At 55.5% G+C, this 16,436-nt stretch overlaps 5 protein-coding genes across 5 annotated transcripts; 3 read left to right on the top strand and 2 right to left on the bottom strand.

The window, feature by feature from the left end:
* Positions 1-223: 223 nt before the first annotated feature.
* CC84DRAFT_1199191 (nucleotide-diphospho-sugar transferase) lies at positions 224-4,089 on the top strand (the record flags this gene model as incomplete). Its single annotated transcript, XM_018181608.1, has 5 exons — positions 224-551; positions 603-1,570; positions 2,148-2,867; positions 2,913-3,635; positions 3,685-4,089. The coding sequence occupies 5 exons, from the start codon at positions 224-226 to the stop codon at positions 3,754-3,756; spliced, it is 2,811 nt and encodes a 936-aa protein (XP_018031552.1). The 3' UTR covers positions 3,757-4,089.
* A 767-nt stretch (positions 4,090-4,856) lies between these two features.
* Positions 4,857-5,583, top strand: CC84DRAFT_1168327 (uncharacterized protein). The gene is made up of 2 exons (XM_018179368.1): positions 4,857-4,905; positions 5,017-5,583. The coding sequence occupies exon 2, from the start codon at positions 5,251-5,253 to the stop codon at positions 5,524-5,526; it is 276 nt and encodes a 91-aa protein (XP_018031551.1). The 5' UTR covers positions 4,857-4,905; positions 5,017-5,250; the 3' UTR covers positions 5,527-5,583.
* Positions 5,584-8,482: 2,899 nt separating this feature from the next.
* On the bottom strand, positions 8,483-11,422 carry CC84DRAFT_1168319 (uncharacterized protein). Its single transcript, XM_018179367.1, has one exon. It carries the CDS (start codon positions 11,286-11,288, stop codon positions 8,778-8,780), a length of 2,511 nt encoding a protein of 836 aa, XP_018031550.1. The 5' UTR covers positions 11,289-11,422; the 3' UTR covers positions 8,483-8,777.
* A 1,261-nt stretch (positions 11,423-12,683) lies between these two features.
* Positions 12,684-14,668, top strand: CC84DRAFT_1168317 (monooxygenase). The gene is made up of 5 exons (XM_018179366.1): positions 12,684-13,161; positions 13,216-13,368; positions 13,421-13,501; positions 13,561-14,014; positions 14,075-14,668. Exons 1-5 carry the CDS (start codon positions 13,093-13,095, stop codon positions 14,374-14,376), a joined length of 1,059 nt encoding a protein of 352 aa, XP_018031549.1. The 5' UTR covers positions 12,684-13,092; the 3' UTR covers positions 14,377-14,668.
* A 93-nt stretch (positions 14,669-14,761) lies between these two features.
* CC84DRAFT_1100973 (uncharacterized protein) lies at positions 14,762-15,622 on the bottom strand (the record flags this gene model as incomplete). Its single annotated transcript, XM_018174890.1, has 2 exons — positions 14,762-15,117; positions 15,481-15,622. The coding sequence occupies 2 exons, from the start codon at positions 15,620-15,622 to the stop codon at positions 14,762-14,764; spliced, it is 498 nt and encodes a 165-aa protein (XP_018031548.1).
* Between the last annotated feature and the right edge of the window lie 814 nt (positions 15,623-16,436).

Genomic DNA, 16,436 nt, shown 5'->3' with positions numbered 1-16,436 from the left:
GGGACATCATTGCCAATTCGCCTGGAGATAGCCCGAGATAGCTGTGTTTTAGAGCCTGGTCCAGTTTTCGGCTGCTGCGTTCCCCTCACATGATGAGCTATTCCTTTATAAACATGGGTAATACTCATGCTATGTTACGCCCAATACTCTGCCCCTCACTTGATCCTTTCTTCTAAAATAGAAAATCCCTTCGTCCAGCGCTGCCACCTTGTCACGCATCGAGATGCCGTCCACGATTGAGGGAAGCACAGCGCGAAGCTTTCCTACTATCAAGCATGTCCGCACCTTCATCACGCAAGGGCCAGGGTCAGGCGGCGACTACCACAATGTGCACGGCGGCCATTGGCTCATTGACAGCAAGATATCCACGCCCATGTCCCAGTACGAGAAGTACAGGAAGTCGCGCACGAGCTGGGGTATTAACGTGCTTGGTTCCTTCTGTGTGGAGATTGAGGCGACCGATGGAACCAAGGGCTTCGCGACTGGTTTTGGAGGGCCGCCAGCATGCTGGTTGGTCGCAGAGCACTTCGAGCGGTTTCTGATCGGTCAAGGTGAGTTTAGTGCAACTTCATGGCAAATGACCATGTGCTAATGAATGGTAGACCCCCGGGATACAAACCACATCTTCGAGCAGATGTACCGCGGATCCATGTTCTATGGTCGAAAGGGCCTACCGGTAGCGGTCATCTCCGTCATCGATCTCGCCATCTGGGATCTTCTGGGCAAGATCCGAAACGAGCCCGTATACAAGATGATCGGCGGCGCAACAAGAGAAAGACTGAATTTCTACTGCACTGGTCCTGAGCCGCTTGCAGCCAAGGAGATGGGCTTCTGGGGTGCAAAGGTGCCCCTCCCATATGGCCCGGGAGAGGGTCCTGAGGGACTGAAGAAGAACGTGGAATTTCTCACAAAACACCGCGAAAGCGTTGGTCCCGACTTCCCCATTATGGTTGATTGCTACATGAGCCTGAATGTACAATACACCATCGAGGTTGTGGCGGCGACCGAACACCTCAATCTGAACTGGTGGGAGGAATGTCTCTCGCCTGACGATACGGACGGTTTCGAATTGATCAAGCGTGCACACCCGCGGATGAAGTTCACCACCGGCGAGCACGAATACTCGAGATATGGCTTCAGGAAGCTGATTGAGGGGCGCAACCTGGACATACTCCAGCCAGACGTCATGTGGGTTGGAGGCATGACCGAGCTGCTCAAGATCTCCGCAATGGCAGCCGCGTACGACATCCCCGTCGTCCCGCATGCCAGCGGTCCATACTCTTATCACTTTGTCGTCAGCCAGGCGCATTCTCCATTTCAGGAGTATCTGGCAAACTCCCCAGACGGCAAATCGGTCTTGCCAGTGTTCGGTGATCTGTTCCTCAACGAGCCCATTCCCACCAAGGGCTACCTCGATGTATCTATCCTCGATAAGCCTGGGTTTGGTCTTGAACTCAACCCGAAAGCTCGGTTGATTGATGCTACGAACATCTTGAACCCCGCGCCGGCCAAGTCATTGAAAGCGCCGGAGCAGGCGCCGGTCGAGGCTGAAGATGCTAAGACCAATGGCGTGGAAGCAAATGGGCACGCTGCATAGAAGACAAATCCAAATTCAACGCAGAGCAGCATCGGAATGCATTTCTTTACTTTCATATTTCAGCTATAATGCATGGGCCGGTTGTTTGGGTTTTCGGCGTCGCATCTCCCTTTAACTGTCTAGATGGGTCTGGTGTACCCTACCCTAAGTACACCTGCGACTCGCAGTATGTGAACACAGATACAAGCTGAATGATCTGGTAGATGATATCCTCAACAATGAACAATTGTGCAACCGTTTATTCCGAAACCTATTTTTAGTTGTCGGGGATGATTTTCAGCCGCTTGCGACGAGCCCTTTCGCTGCCTGTGCTTTGAGGCGCGGACAGGGACCGTAAGACAGGGACAGTGGGGCAAGGCGGCGTTAGCACACCGCAGCTTGTTCTTCTAGTGTTGCCAATAAACATTAATTGAGGCTGCGACATCGTGCAAAGTCTTCACTCATCTTCTCATCCCTCTGCTAAACTTCTCCAGTCGCACTTTGACGTTGCTTCTGCTATTCTCCCGTGCCCGCTAAACACTACCCCGCTTGCATCATGGACGCCATCAAGGATGCCGTTACCTCCACGCTCGAGAAGCTGAACATCACCGGCGGCGGCGCGCAGGGCGTTCCCACAAAGGAGCCCACCGAGGAGCAGCTCAATGAGCTCAAGTCCAAGTATGAGAAAGCAGGGCAGGAGCAGGTCTTCGCCTTCTACGACAAGCTCTCCACAGCTGAGAAGGCGGCGTTGTACGAGCAGCTGCAGAACTTCAACCCTGACTACATCAACGAGATCACAGACAAGGCACTCAACCCACCCAAGGCGGAGTCCGCCGAGGACAAGCTCGAGCCGCTTCCCGAAAATGCCACATCGTCGGTCCTCGATTCGAGCGCGGAGGACCTCCAGAAATGGTACGACAGCGGTCTTGAGCTGATTGCAGAGAACAAGGTGGCGGTGGTTCTGATGGCCGGTGGCCAAGGCACACGGTTGGGCAGCTCCGACCCCAAGGGCTGCTTCAACATTGGGCTGCCCAGCAGCAAGTCGCTATTCCAGCTGCAGGGTGAGCGCATAGTCAAGGCTGAGAAGCTGGCCAAGAAGAAGCACGGCAAGGAGAGCGTCACAATCCCCTGGTATGTCATGACCAGCGGACCCACGCGTGCCCCTACACAGAAGTTCTTCGAAGAGAAGAATTACTTTGGACTGAAGAAGGAGAACGTCATCATCTTCGAGCAGGGTGTACTTCCTTGCATCTCGAATGAGGGCAAGATCCTTCTCGAGAGCAAGTCAAAGGTGAGCTCTCTGGTAACCCTCTTTTTGGCTTTGCTGACCCTTTAGGTCGCTGTTGCACCCGATGGCAACGGTGGTCTCTACCAAGCGCTCATCAACGCTGGCGTAGTTTCAGATATGGGCAAGCGCGGCATCAAGCACATCCATGCATACTGTGTCGACAACTGCCTCGTCAAGGTCGCTGACCCTGCCTTCATTGGCTTCTCCGCGTCCCAGAAGGTCGACATCGCCACCAAGGTTGTCCGCAAGCGTGACGCCAAGGAGTCGGTTGGACTCATCCTGCAGAAGAACGGCAAACCTGACGTCGTCGAATACTCCGAGATCTCCACCGAGGATGCGGAGGCCACGGAGTCCTCCGGTCTCCTCAAGTTCCGCGCCGCGAATATTGTGAACCACTACTACTCGTACGAATTCCTCGAGAGCATTCCCGAGTGGGCAAAGAAGCTGCCCCACCACGTCGCGCGCAAGAAGATCCCCTTCGTGAACACGGAGACCGGCGAGACGGTCAAGCCGGAGAAGCCCAACGGCATTAAGCTGGAGCAGTTCGTCTTCGACTGCTTCCCGTTCTTGTCGCTCGACAAGTTTGCCTGCATGGAGGTCAAGCGTGAAGACGAGTTCTCGCCCCTGAAGAACGCGTCTGGGGAAGACAGCCCTCAGAGTAGCAAGAAGGACATAATGACCCAGGGTAAGAAGTGGGTGGAGGCTGCGGGTGCTACCGTAGTCAGCGAGGACTCTGAAGCAGGAGTCGAGGTGTCGCCTTTGATCTCATACGTAAGTGATTGTGTGGGCCAGCTCCAGATCAAGCTAATCATATGTGCAGGGCGGTGAGGGTCTCGAGTTCGTCAAGAACACGACCATTACGGCTCCGGCTGTTATTGAGAACGAGCCTTAAGCGCTATTCGAATGTATAACTGGGGAAGTGTTGCACATGTGTGCTCTAACCAAAGGAGTCACACGGTCTTACGAACATAACGAAACATAAAATATGTGTATACTGAATGTCTTTCGAATATGATGGGCATCTCCGTCCCAAAACGGTGTTTCCGCCATTCTAAGAGTGATGCAGTGAGGGCTACCGGACTTCCCTCGACACTAAAGAGCTCTTACCTCAACAGTCCCATACTCATGTGAGCGTAATCTGGGTCGCTGAAGAACTGGTGCCAATGTCGCACAACGCTAACCAGGGTCCTGCCTCTCGGGCGTCTCGCGTGGTCGACAAGAGGGTCTACCCGTCCGGTGCTATCCCAATCCTTCTGACGAGCGGCTATTGTTCTGCCAAGCGCAAAGCGAAATCACGGTTGAAAGCGCGTGAGCACCGCAGGCTGGGATCAGCGAACAGATGAGCACGAAGGCATGATTCCTACAAAACCACACTCGCTTTCTGGGGGCAGAAGCGCGGCTACGTGATACCCGGAAGTAGGGCGCCCTAAGTACAGGCAAACGTGCAGCGCGCGGATGGAGCCGCATCGCACACTCTGTGAAGCTCGGTTTCGGCAATTCGGGCGAGCTTTGGCCCACGTGCAACATCCAATCTCCTGACGCTGAAAAGATTTCTTGGGAGCCTGGCATGAGCGGCAGACGCAGTGCGAGGGCGTTTGCGGATCTGGAGCTAAGTAATTGGGATCGTAGCACGCTCGAGCCAGCAGATGGCGAGTTGGGCTCGGGCAATCGCGCATTGTGTCATTTCGCGGGGTGCTAGGATGCAGAGGGCAGCTCATGGCTCGGTCGGCTTGCGTGCAGGCGGCTGAGGCGGACAGGCAAATTCGAAAAGGGGCCCGTTCCCGCACGGATGGCCATTCAGATGGATGTGATAGCAGCTTGTCGAGGGTGCTAGCGCCAACGTGGCAAAGCAGGAAGCCTCCCATGGTTGCTTCTGGACCCTTGTTGCGGTGATTCTGCGGTTATGCGACGAAAGAGCGAGCCTTGTTCGCCCAACAGCCCTGGCCCCTTCTCTTCTTTAAAACACGCGCATCGCCCACACAACGCGGAGGACGGACGCAGCTGAGTTGCTGAGGGAAGGACTGGAGATTCGATTGCATTGGTACGTTTGCGCCTCTTGACAGATAATCCCGCGGGAGACCCGCCACGTTTCCCCCCTCGGCGCCCACATTTCATCACCCCTCGAAAATTCTGCCGCTAACGCCCTCGACAGTGAAGGAAACGAGACGTGAACGAGAAGCAGGTGTGTGCGCGCCCATTCACATCTTACCACTGCAACACCCCACGCTCGCACTTAGCCACGGCAATCGCGCAAGCGGCCTCGCAAACGCACCCTCACGAGCCTCTGATACCTCCCCGCCGCCCCTTTCCGCTTCCTACCCCGCCGCCCGCTGTGCAGTACAATACTCATACGCTTCTCACAGATATACCCGGAGGAACCATCAACATGTCTTCCCTATCTCGTCGTGCGTGCTTCAAGTGCGGAAACGTGGGCCACTATGCTGGTGAGCTGCCCTTCCTGCGCGGCTGCCTCGAGGGACAATGTCGCAGCGTTGTCGCAAGACGGCTCGTTCCACGGCTCTTGTGTCGCGCAAACACGCGCTGTGCAATACAGCTAGGCGAACACAGTACTAACGTTGAATCACAGAGGTGTGCTCATCGTCTGAGAGGCTATGCTACAACTGTAAGTCGTCTCCGCGCAACAAGGTTGAACGGTCGCTGATCCAACAACAGGCAAGCAGCCCGGCCACGAGTCCAACGGATGCCCTCACCCTCGCACCACCGAGACCAAGCAATGCTACCACTGCCAGGGCCTTGGCCACGTTCAGGCCGATTGCCCGACTCTCCGCCTGAGCGGCGCCGGCACCAGCGGCCGATGCTACTCCTGCGGCCTCACCGGCCATTTGGCACGTAATTGCCCCAACCCGGGCGCTGGCATGGGACGCGGCGCTGGTGCCGGTGCTCCTCGTGGTGGTTTCGGCGGCTTCAGGGGCGGATTCGGCGGCGGCCGCCCCGCCACCTGCTACAAGTGTGGTGGGCCCAACCACTTTGCGCGCGACTGCCAGGCTCAGGCTATGAAGTGCTATGCCTGCGGCAAGCTCGGCCACATCTCCCGCGACTGCACGGCTCCTAACGGAGGCCCCCTCAACACTGCGGGCAAGACCTGCTACCGCTGCGGCGAGACTGGTCACATCTCTCGCGACTGCACCCAGGCCGAGGTCAACGGTGACGGTGCTGCCCCGATTCCTGCTGCCGTCGCCCCTGTGGTCCCGACCCCCGCCGTTGCTTAGGATGCTTCCGACCTTGAAACTTCATGTCGAGTGCTGCTAGCAACATTGCCATGGCAAATACCACGACATTGATTCATTCGGATTCTGTTTTTGTCTCTTGCTGCCCACTATCGTTTATCTTGCCTTTCCGGCATCATTCGACAAACTTCACGCATCACGAGTTACTGTCATCGAGAAAGGAGAAAAGTTTTCACGAATCCTACGCTGATACCCACGAACGTTATATCCCTTTACGCGGAAAATCTATCATACCATTACTTTGGACAACAAACGGCTTGGCGACACTTGAGGGACGGCATTCTCTATCTTACCTTGTATTTCTGTCGATATCTTGGCCAGACCCTGTCTGGGGCCTGGCAAGGGAAGAAAGACTCGGATAGACTGAACTTGTCGGGGACAACCTAGGAAGGCGGCTGTGGTGGTTTGGTAGTGGAAGTTGGAGGGATTGGGATGGGGCTTTGGAGGACTTCGGAATGGATGGGAACGTGTACGGAAGATGTAGTGTGTGGTTTTTGTCGGAGGAGAGTTGGTTGGCATTGCCCCTGCCCCTTGGTTTCTTTGCGTTTGTCTCTACCCAAACTTGTCACTTGCTCTGGCGAGTTGCATAGCATGGCATGTCTCATAAATCATACATTGATCATACTTGGTCGATTTTACTGGCTAAGCCTATGCGTAAGCGAATCGCAGAGGGCGAGGGCTCTACGAGGTTCGAGCACTATTCACCGCCACAGCTCGCGCTTGCAGGCCGCATGCGATATTAAAGGTGTATCTTCAGCAGTCACAGTATTCCAGGTTTGCATCGTGGTGCGTCTCGGTGCTGTCCAGGACGCTCCTTCCTTCCCACCCTAAACCACTCGACTTAGCGTGAGACCCCTCTGCTCCTTCCCTCGCGACACCTTGACTTAACAGGCTGCTTTGCCTCTTCGCTCCTCTTCTCGTCCTCTCTACTCCCTTACGGTGCATCGCTTTGCTCATCGCTCGTTCAACTCAACGTGTATCCATCCACTGTCATCACTGCACAGCTATGGCGCCATCTTCAGTTGCGAGTGATGACTCCATAAATGATGTGAGTGCATTGGACCTACCCACTTCGCCACTACAGTCTGAGAGGAAGTTTAGCTGATGGCGTAACAGGAAGGCTTCATCGTCGACATTGACGCCATCCAGGCACACGGCATCGGCGCAGTGGACATTGCGAAGCTCAAGGCCAACGGCTACTACACCATCGCGAGCGTGCATGCAGCCACGAGGAGAAGTTTAGCAAAGATCAAGGGATTCAGTGAGATCAAGGTCGACAAGGTCAAGGATGCTCTCGCGAAGTGTCAGGTACAAAACATCACTGCGCGTCCATTGCTCCTGAAGGTCAGTGACTGACAACACGAGCAGCCCTCAGGCGGCGGCTTCCAAACTGCGCATGACCTTGGTCAGCAGCGCAAGAGGGTCCTCAAGATTTCGACCGGCAGCAAGCAGTTCGATGCTATTCTTGGCGGGTGGGTGCATTTCTCTTTTGTTGTATCCAGCTAAATATGGCAGTGGGTTCGCGACCATGAGCATCAGTGAAGTGTTCGGCGAGTTTCGTTGCGGAAAGACTCAACTGTCTCACACCATGTCGGTGATTACGCAGCTTCCGAAGGATCTTGGTGGTGCTGAGGGCAAGGTCGCATTCATTGGTAAGAGTACGAATTGCAGGTAGCCTCGCTAGGACTGATCGTCGGACCTAGATACGGAGGGCACCTTCAGACCCGAGAGGATCACGCAGATTGCTGAGCGTTTCGGGGTTGATCCTGAGCAAAGTATGTATAGTATGCCAACTATGGTCGACGCTAACGATCTACAGCCCTCGAGAACATTACCTATGCTCGTGCAGTCAACTCGGAGCATCAGATGGAGCTACTCAATAAGGTTGCCGAATATTTCATCAACAATGAGTACCGCCTCCTTATCATCGACAGCATCATGGCCTTGTTTCGTGTCGACTATGTCGGCCGCGGAGAGCTCAATGAGCGCCAACAGAAACTCAATCAGTTCCTTTCCAAACTGACCCATGTTGCGGAAGGTAAGCCACCACAGACTCAGAATTACTTCCAGGGCAAGCACTGATGTATCCAGAATTCAACGTTGCTGTCTTCATGACGAACCAAGTGCAGAGTGATCCCGGAGCGAGCGCTCTCTTCGCAGGTGCGGACGGCCGCAAACCTGTCGGTGGCCACATCCTTGCTCATGCTTCTGCCACTCGCATCCTACTTCGCAAGGGTCGGGGAGAAGAGCGAGTTGCAAAGATCCAGGACTCCCCAGGTAGGTTCTCACCGGTGCTCTCGAATCCTTTCTTCCGCTAATGATGATCCAGATATGCCAGAGAAAGAAGCTACCTACATCATCACCAACGGTGGTATCAACGACGCTGAGAAAGCATGAATCTGCCACGGGCGTACGAATATCTGATTGGATCCATAGACGGGCAGCATGAAGGTCGTGCAATCGTATTCGAGGTACGAAGTAATGTAGGATCGGTCCATTTGTTTGTGCCAATCTTAGCACCATGTTTGATATTCACAGTTAGCACATGGTACCGTGAGAGTGAGATGGGACTGTTCGCGCCACAGTGCAGTATATGCTATCATAATTCATAACTTTGCAGCATGGAGAGTCTTATCCCTCAGACGAAAGCCGTCACAATCCTCGACTATGCTAGGTTCTCTACAACGACCCAAACATTGGCAGCGTTACCTGTCTCTACAGTTGTCTTTCCTCTCCGTTCACTTCTTTCAGTCTTCCTCGCCTCCCTAAATTGCCTTCTGACATCGTTCTTCTCGTGCCTCAAAGCCTTCTTCTTCTCCTGATGACGTTTCTTACTCTCCTTCCACTCCTTACTCTTCTTTCCCAACCCCTTCTTCCTCAGTTCTCTCCTCGCCTGTCTATGCTCACGCTTCAGATCCCTGCGCTGGTGCTGGAATTCACGCATGACGGCGCGCTTCGTCCGCTTCTGCTCGATCCTCTCCTCCATGGCCGCCTTGTCCTTTGCCGCTTTCTCAATCGCAGCAGCGCGCTCGCGCTCAATGTCTGCGGGGGCTTTCTTCCCCTTCGCGCGCGAGGCTTCGGCTGCAGCGTTAATCTGGCGGACGCGCGCGGTGAAGTACGTGGATGCGGCGGTGTATGCTTTCTCGTCGGTTTCATCGTCGTCATCTGAGTCGGAGTCGGAGTCGCTGTCAGAACTGTCTGATGAGAGGGATGATGCGTCGTCATTGTTGTCCTGCTTCCGGGAGGCTTTCTTCGCGGCGTGCTTCTCGAGTTCGGCTGCGACGTCGTCGTGAGGGGTCGTGTGCGAGTTCCCGCGGTACACGCCCGTCTCTTGCACATCTCGCGTTGCACTATCTCTCGAAGCCGTCGGCACGCTTGACGCTGCGGCACTCGCCCTCGGCGTACTGGGTCCTGCAGCGCCGCACCCACTTTCACTCCTGCCGCTGAACTGCTTCCCGAGATCAGTCCCCCACGCCGCAGCGTCCTTCCCGAACTGCTCGCCCCAGACCCCCATCGTCTTCCCGAAGTCTTCGCCCCATTTCCCGAGGTGTTGCCCTAATGCTTCCCAAGTGTTGTCGCGAGTGGCCCATTGGCCACGACTTGAGCCGAAACCTGGAGGCCCGCGGGGTCCAAAGCCGGGGGGTCCATGGGGTCCGAATCCAGGGGGGCCATGGGGTCCATGGCCTGGTGGGCCAAAGGGGGTGAACCCAGGGGGGCCGTGTGGGCCATGGCCTGGCGCGGAGAAAGGTGACCAAGGGCCGCCTCGCCCTCGGAAGCCGCGTCCGCCGCGTCCGCGCCAGCCTCCAAATGGTGGGCGTGGCCCGTCGCTGCTTTCTGGGTACTCTCCTGGGATGGAGTGGGGTGGGTCGTCATTGTCCGCCGTAGCTGAAGCTCGGTCTCGTTCGGCGTATTCCCTTTCCAGCCGCGTCTTCTCATTCTCAGGAACCTGAGCTTCGGCACATTCGCGTGTGGTAGAAGTGCTCAGGGGCTGAGATGTATTCCTGAACTTTTCACCCATGTCTCGGAGCATGACGGCGGCAATGCTCGGCTCGTTGACGGTGGCTTCCAGCGCTTCCACCCAGGGATTCAAAGCCTGCGCTCTCATCGCTGGCGTAGCCTTTGGGTCGAGGACACCCGCCACCGCGCCCGCACGTTGGCTTCGCTCCTCGGGTACCTGGGCAGTGTCCAGCAGCGCGACGAACGAGCGCAGTGAGACCTTCAAGCCCCTCGGAGCAAAGAATGCTTCGTTCGTGGCGTCCACATAGCTCCTCACTAGCTCGACGCTGGGATTTGAGTCCTGTGAAGCGGGCTGGATGAGGTCCGCAGGCGTACATCCTGCCGCTGCACACAGCGCATTCAAGCCGTCGAGGAAATCGAGAAACTCTGCGGGGCGGATCGAATGCGCGTGCAGAGCCTTTGCATACGCTCTTAGAAACTGCACAGGCTCTTCGCTTCTGTTGACGTCGGTGGGAAGGGTGTCGGTGGATGCTGCGGGCCATGCGCCGGGGATATGTGCATCAGGATGTACTCTATGCTCTACCTTCTTCTCCTCACGGCGTGCGCGGGCTTTGCCTTTGCGTCCGGTAGGAACGGTAGTGTCTTGCGGAATGGCTACGCAGCGTGTGAGGCGCGGTGCATAGCGGACGTCTGTGTCAGGCTCGTGCTTTGTGAATTGCAGCGCTGCGGTCAAGAGGACAGATTGGTCCGGCTGTGGCGCTGTTCTAGTAGCTGTCCCCCCTGTTTGTCCTACGGGCACATTCTCGCTGCCTTGGACGTGCTGGACTGGTACGTTGCGCGACCCTTCTTTAGCAAGCCCCTCGGCAGCAGCGCGATGCGCATGCACCTGCGCGCCGGCGGGAATCTCGTACTGTGGACTCGCTTCATTGAGGTGCAAGCCGCTCACGTTCAGGTGCTCTGGGCTTAGGGGTGGAATGCCGTTCCGCGCATCGTGGAGGGCTTGCTGCTGCGCTTCGTCGTAGGAAGGCGGGAGGTCGTCATAGTGGGGGCCGCCTGGGCTGTTCGCTGGCGTTGGGTCAAAGACATCCTCGGAATCGGATTCAATGTCATCAGGGAAGGAGCTGGAGCGGGGAGTGAAGCCCGGATTAGAAGTTGTTGATGAAGGTGGAGGAAGGTTGATGTGGTTGGAGGCGGGTGCTGGTGGGGGCCTGTCTGCCATGATGGATGGAGTACCACAATGGTCACACGCCGTGGGGAGCTCAAAATTCTCAGATATATGTACCACTGCGCTGCAGAAGATATAAAACAAATGGGGGAGAGCACTGCTAGCTAAAGCTTATATCGACGTCGCATCGTCGCCTGATGATAGACTAGCTCTGGCTGCCGCAACGCTCCGCCTTCTCGAAGCGACCATCGCAGAAGCGAGTGCGATCGTACGTCGTGTTAGGCAGAGCTAACACCCCGTGCTTGCTGCTGCCTACGCGGGCTGCCAATGAAGTAGCGCTGACCGCTAGAGACCGCTAGAGACCGCGCGGCCTACCACGTTGCGGACAGCTGTGCGAGGGTGGCTTTGTTGTAGAGGTGAGGCTGTGCAAAGCGGGTAAAGGTATGGCGATGCGGAGAGCTGTGCAGGTCAAGGTAGAAGTCATCTTATTTTGAATCTTGTGACGGCCTTCTAGTTTTGCAGTGAAAGCCTGTTCTTTTTCGGATTTCCGAACTTATCTAGTGGATGTTGTTGCGCGGGGTCTGCCGCCATTCCACGCGTCGCTGACCAGCTGGCGCCCGCGGTAGAGCTTGCGACAACAATGACTGCACTCGCGCCTTCTCTTGTGACATCATACCAAGACGAGACTTCTGGATGTTACTCTGCATGTTGAGTGTATCACTTTGTACCTTCCCATGCATTCCTGCTGGTGTCGTCCTTGTAGTCGGACTGCACCTCCGCTGGAACGGTCTAGGAGTATTATGACATCTCGAATCGATTCCATGTAGCATCTGTACAGATACGATCGAAACATTCGCATAAACATTCACGATCTCACAGCTCAAGCCCCTATGCGAGGCTAGCTGTATACGCGTGTCCGCCCATCTCATAAGGTTGTAGGCGAGCAGAGAACCTGCGCGTGGCCCATATCTCATGCTTCCATACAGGAACTTGCATCGCGTGGAGTGAAGACAAGCCGAAGAGGAGCTGTATTGTAGTCACAATGAACGTATCAAAAGCCTCGCTCTCATCCAACAAGAGAGTGAGTATGACCGTGCTGAAAAGTACGGAGTTGGAAGAGGAGTTGGTTCGCATGGCGAAGGTGGGAGTAAGAATAGGGTTGCAAGAGAAGGTTCGGACCGAGATACGTAGAAAAGGGGCTATACCACGCAAGTACACGAGGCAAATTTCCTAGTATAAGATGAACTAATCAAAAAGCAAATACATCCTGCGAAAGAGTGCGAGCTTGTGCGGTCAATGCTGTTTTTGATGTACGAATGAAGTACATTTGACACATCGGGCCGCGGCTGTGGTCGGCCTCCGACCTCACCGACATCACACCATCCCAGACCCACAGTCTCTCCGCCCAAACTTATACGGCAGCGGAAGCCAGAACACTCTACAGCCGTAGCCTGCTCCTGACCTAGAAGTATGTACTCAAGACGTCATTTGGTTTCTTCCATACATTGACCCACCAAATCCATTGGTTCGCATGAATTTGGCAGATCGCAATATGTTCTGAGAATATAAACATTGCTATTTGCTCTACCATGGCCAACAACCCTCATATTCGGCATCTCAATGCCGCTGAAAGTCATTGTGGTCGGCGCTGGCCTCGGTGGTCTGGCTACCACCATCGCCCTCACCAGGGCTGGCCATAATGTCGAGGTGCTTGCCCATGCTGTATGCCATGACGTGATTGCTCACACCTCGCAAGGTCTTCGAAAAGTCCTCCTTCAGCAACGAAGTCGGCGCCGCCATCCACCTCGCCCCCAACGCAACCCGCATCCTGGACGCATGGCACTGTGATCTGGAAGCCATGGCGCCTGTCCGCTGCGAGCATATGAGCTTGTCGAACAAGCAGGGCAACATTGTTAACATGTTTGTGGTACGTGCTAGAGCATCTGTACTTGATTGAGAGCGTCCAACTAAACAGGGAAAGACTACGGATGAGCTTCAGAAGCGGTTTGGCTTCGATGATGAGTGGCTGTTGGTGCACCGTGTGGATCTGCATAATGGGCTGCGCAGGACGGCGGAGGCGGGGTTTGGGGGGAGAGCGCCGAAGATCCATCTAGGCTGCGGTGTCGAGTCGTTAGTATGAGGCTCAAGCACTGATGAAGAAGCGGGATGTGCTGATTAGGAGGCAGGATCCTAGCGCTGGGAAAGTGATGCTTGCGGATGGGCGAGAGTTCCACGCCGACGTGATCATTGGCGCGGACGGCGTGCATGTAAGCGCTTTCCTTCTGTCGAAAACGCATATATCAGGCCACTGACCGCGGGCACATAGTCCCGAACAGTCCACAGCGTCGCAGCCGAGCCCCAAAAGAAGATCAGCACCAGGCAAACCTGCTTCCGCTTCCTCGTCCCAACAGACAAGTTATCCTCCAACCCCTCCGCCAAAGCCCTCGTCGATAGAATAGGTCTGAAAGGCCTGCACGCCTTTCGATCAAAGACCGAACAACTAGTCCTCTACCCCTGCCGCTCGGGCTCCCTCATCAATTGCGCGGCATTCCTCCCGACCGACGATTACGATGATGACATCGGCGAGTCGTCGTGGCTCAACTCGAGCCAGCACAGCGACTTGATGGCTGCGGTTGAGAGCTACGGGCCCGAGCTGCGCGAGTTGTGTAGTCTGGCTGAGGACGTCAAGCTGTGGAGTCTGGTGTCTAGGGATCCGCCGAGGAGCTTTGTCAAGGGGAAGGTGGCGCTGGTTGGGGATGCGGGACATCCCATGCTCCCGCGTAAGTACATCCCTCGTCCTGCCTGGATATGGCTTCGATTTTCCTGACTTGCGACCGCAGATATGGGCCAAGGCGGTGCGCAAGCTTTCGAGGACGCGGCCGCATTGGGCGCCCTCTTACCCGCAGATACCACGCCAGAGCAAGTCGCAGAACGGCTGCGCATGTACAACGACGTGCGGTACGAGCATGCTGTGACCATTATGTTCCTGTCTAGAGTCGGGGAGCAGTTTCAGGAGGTTGTCATGGGTGATCTGAGGCGCTTTGTCCCTAGTGCCCGTATGCCTGAGGATATGTTTGAATACTCTTGGTGCTCGTATCCGACGAGAGATGCCGAGAGAGCTCTGGCTTCGGCGTCGAACTGACGTTTTTTATTGGGTTTTTGTGCGTGAGAATGAGGCAGTGCGTTGTGTAACGGTGTGGATCGGTAAGGACTGCCTAGTAGCCACGTGTGAGTAAGTTGGAGTACTCGGAGCAGCATTGGTAGTAGAGGCTCCTGGATAATCTCCATCGTGCACCGGAAAAGTAGTCAACGTAACCTTATTCCGTCCAATTCTAGTCACTGTATCAAGTTCCGTGGTAGCTAGGTGCGTCCGGCTCATAGCGTAGGAAACTGTATTCTCTCCATCGACGTCAAAATATCATTCTGTCAAGCGGAGCATGTTCTTGCATGTATCTAGCCCTATGTACACTAGACTCGGTTGGATACCGTTGATGCAGATCAAAAATATTCTCAATGGCCCTCACGCCTCACTTCCCCTCCTCATTCACCGCGAATTTCTTCAGCTCCTCCATCGTCGCGCCCTCCAACGCCCGCTTATTTGTCGCACTCAGCACTACCCTCGGCACTTTCCTGTCATCATCCCCAGTCCTAGCATTAAATGCTTCCTTCCACCGCGCCACGCAAAGACACCACTTGCATCCATCCGTCAGCCCCGCCTGCCTCAAATCATTCCCTCTCGCGGCGGAGAAGTCGAGAAACTCGTTGGTGACGATGCCCGCTACGGAGTGGTTGCCGGCGTCGGAGCGCGGCGCTTCGCAGTAGCCTGTACGGAGGAAGCCTGTGAGGGGGGAGGTGCCGTGAAGGCTTAGGGGCTGGTTGTGGACTGTGTGCTGGGTTAGCAACGTGCAGGGGCGGTTGTGGCTGCGGCGGTGCTATGTATAGGGGATAAGGTGGGAATAGCAAGAGGTGAGGGTATGTATGTGCGTCAGGCGTGCCGTCGGTCCACGTGCGGCATGAACGCCTGTTTTCCTTTCTTTGCCGTGTCTTGCCTTGCGTTCCATCTCTTGCAGGTTGACGCCCGGGAACGGGGAACAGTCTCACAGCATCCAATTGTTTTCGCAAACGCGGTGCCGAGAACGTGAACAGGCAGCGTTTCTGAGCCCCAGACCAGGCAAATCACCACATTCCCTCGCCAAGGCCCACGCAGAGCACTGACCGCCCACCCCTGCCCATCCTCACCTGAAACACGAAGTCCGTAGGTGCAGCTTACCGTTCTTGTCCATGATGGGTTTCTTCTCCTTGTCCTGAACAAACTTGATTTGTACGTCATGAACCTTTGCGTAGCGTCGTTTGGTAATGCCCGTAAGGAGGTTCTTGAGCAGGCGCATGGATGGTTATTTCGAGGTGTTAGTCGTGATGCAGTGATGTGCGCAGAAAGGGTCTAAGCGTGGAGATGACGTGAGGTGCGTAGGGCTGAATGACGTTCTCGAAGCGACGGGTGGACAGGGGTGCTGGGTGTTAGGCGATCGCGGCGATCGGTGGAACAGACTGGGTCAGGGCTCGGATCGCGGTGCGAAAGTCTCATAGAGATGTTGGGGGCTGTAGGTCCTGTTCATGCCGCGTCGATGGATTTGCCCAAAGAGCTCCTGTGCAACACTCGCGAGGGTGCGTCGGTCCTGCTGTCCAGATGCTGCCTGGCGTTCGGGCGGGAGTCCACTTTTTCGGCTGCACTACGGCCGGGTCCAGTCGCCAAGTCGGTTCGGCGGACGGAGAACACCCAATGCGTTGGGTGACTCCACGGAACTAGCGTGTTTCCCCAAGACGTCTGATACAAACACAAACTGCATAGGATAGACGAGATCGGATTGGAGGAATAGCTTTTGATTGGTGTTCTACACGCAACGTTGCAGTGGCAGTGCAACTCATTTTGTTTATCCATTATGCATCATGACCGTTCGTAGACATTGGTAAGCTCCAGCTGAGCACCGCTAAGATATGTAGGAGGTGGGGTAAGCAGCAGAACTCCAGGACCCATATGCAAAGCCCGTCCGTGGGCAGGTAGAGTATATGCAAAAATTAGAAAGACAGCCCATAGTCCTAGAACACAAATATGAGACATCCCAAAGGAAAAGTAAATCCAACACCAAGTTTTATGCAATTTGCCTCGGGGACAAGGGCAGGCCGTTATGAGTGGTATATGTC

The sequence above is a fragment of the Paraphaeosphaeria sporulosa genome, assembly GCF_001642045.1.
Source record: "Paraphaeosphaeria sporulosa strain AP3s5-JAC2a unplaced genomic scaffold CC84scaffold_11, whole genome shotgun sequence".
Taxonomy (NCBI): domain Eukaryota; kingdom Fungi; phylum Ascomycota; class Dothideomycetes; order Pleosporales; family Didymosphaeriaceae; genus Paraphaeosphaeria; species Paraphaeosphaeria sporulosa.
Note: the sequence above shows the minus strand (reverse complement) of the source record. Positions and strands in the feature narration are given on the sequence as shown.

Bases quoted from the DNA above. Each gene is read 5' to 3' on its own strand.
- CC84DRAFT_1168327 (XM_018179368.1), top strand. From the start codon at position 5,251: ATGTCTTCCCTATCTCGTCGTGCGTGCTTCAAGTGCGGAAACGTGGGC.
- CC84DRAFT_1168319 (XM_018179367.1), bottom strand. From the start codon at position 11,288: ATGGCAGACAGGCCCCCACCAGCACCCGCCTCCAACCACATCAACCTT.
- CC84DRAFT_1168317 (XM_018179366.1), top strand. From the start codon at position 13,093: ATGGCGCCTGTCCGCTGCGAGCATATGAGCTTGTCGAACAAGCAGGGC. The intron at 13,369-13,420 runs GTATGAGGCTCA...ATTAGGAGGCAG, and splicing joins GCTGCGGTGTCGAGTCGTTA to GATCCTAGCGCTGGGAAAGT. The intron at 13,502-13,560 runs GTAAGCGCTTTC...GCGGGCACATAG, and splicing joins TTGGCGCGGACGGCGTGCAT to TCCCGAACAGTCCACAGCGT.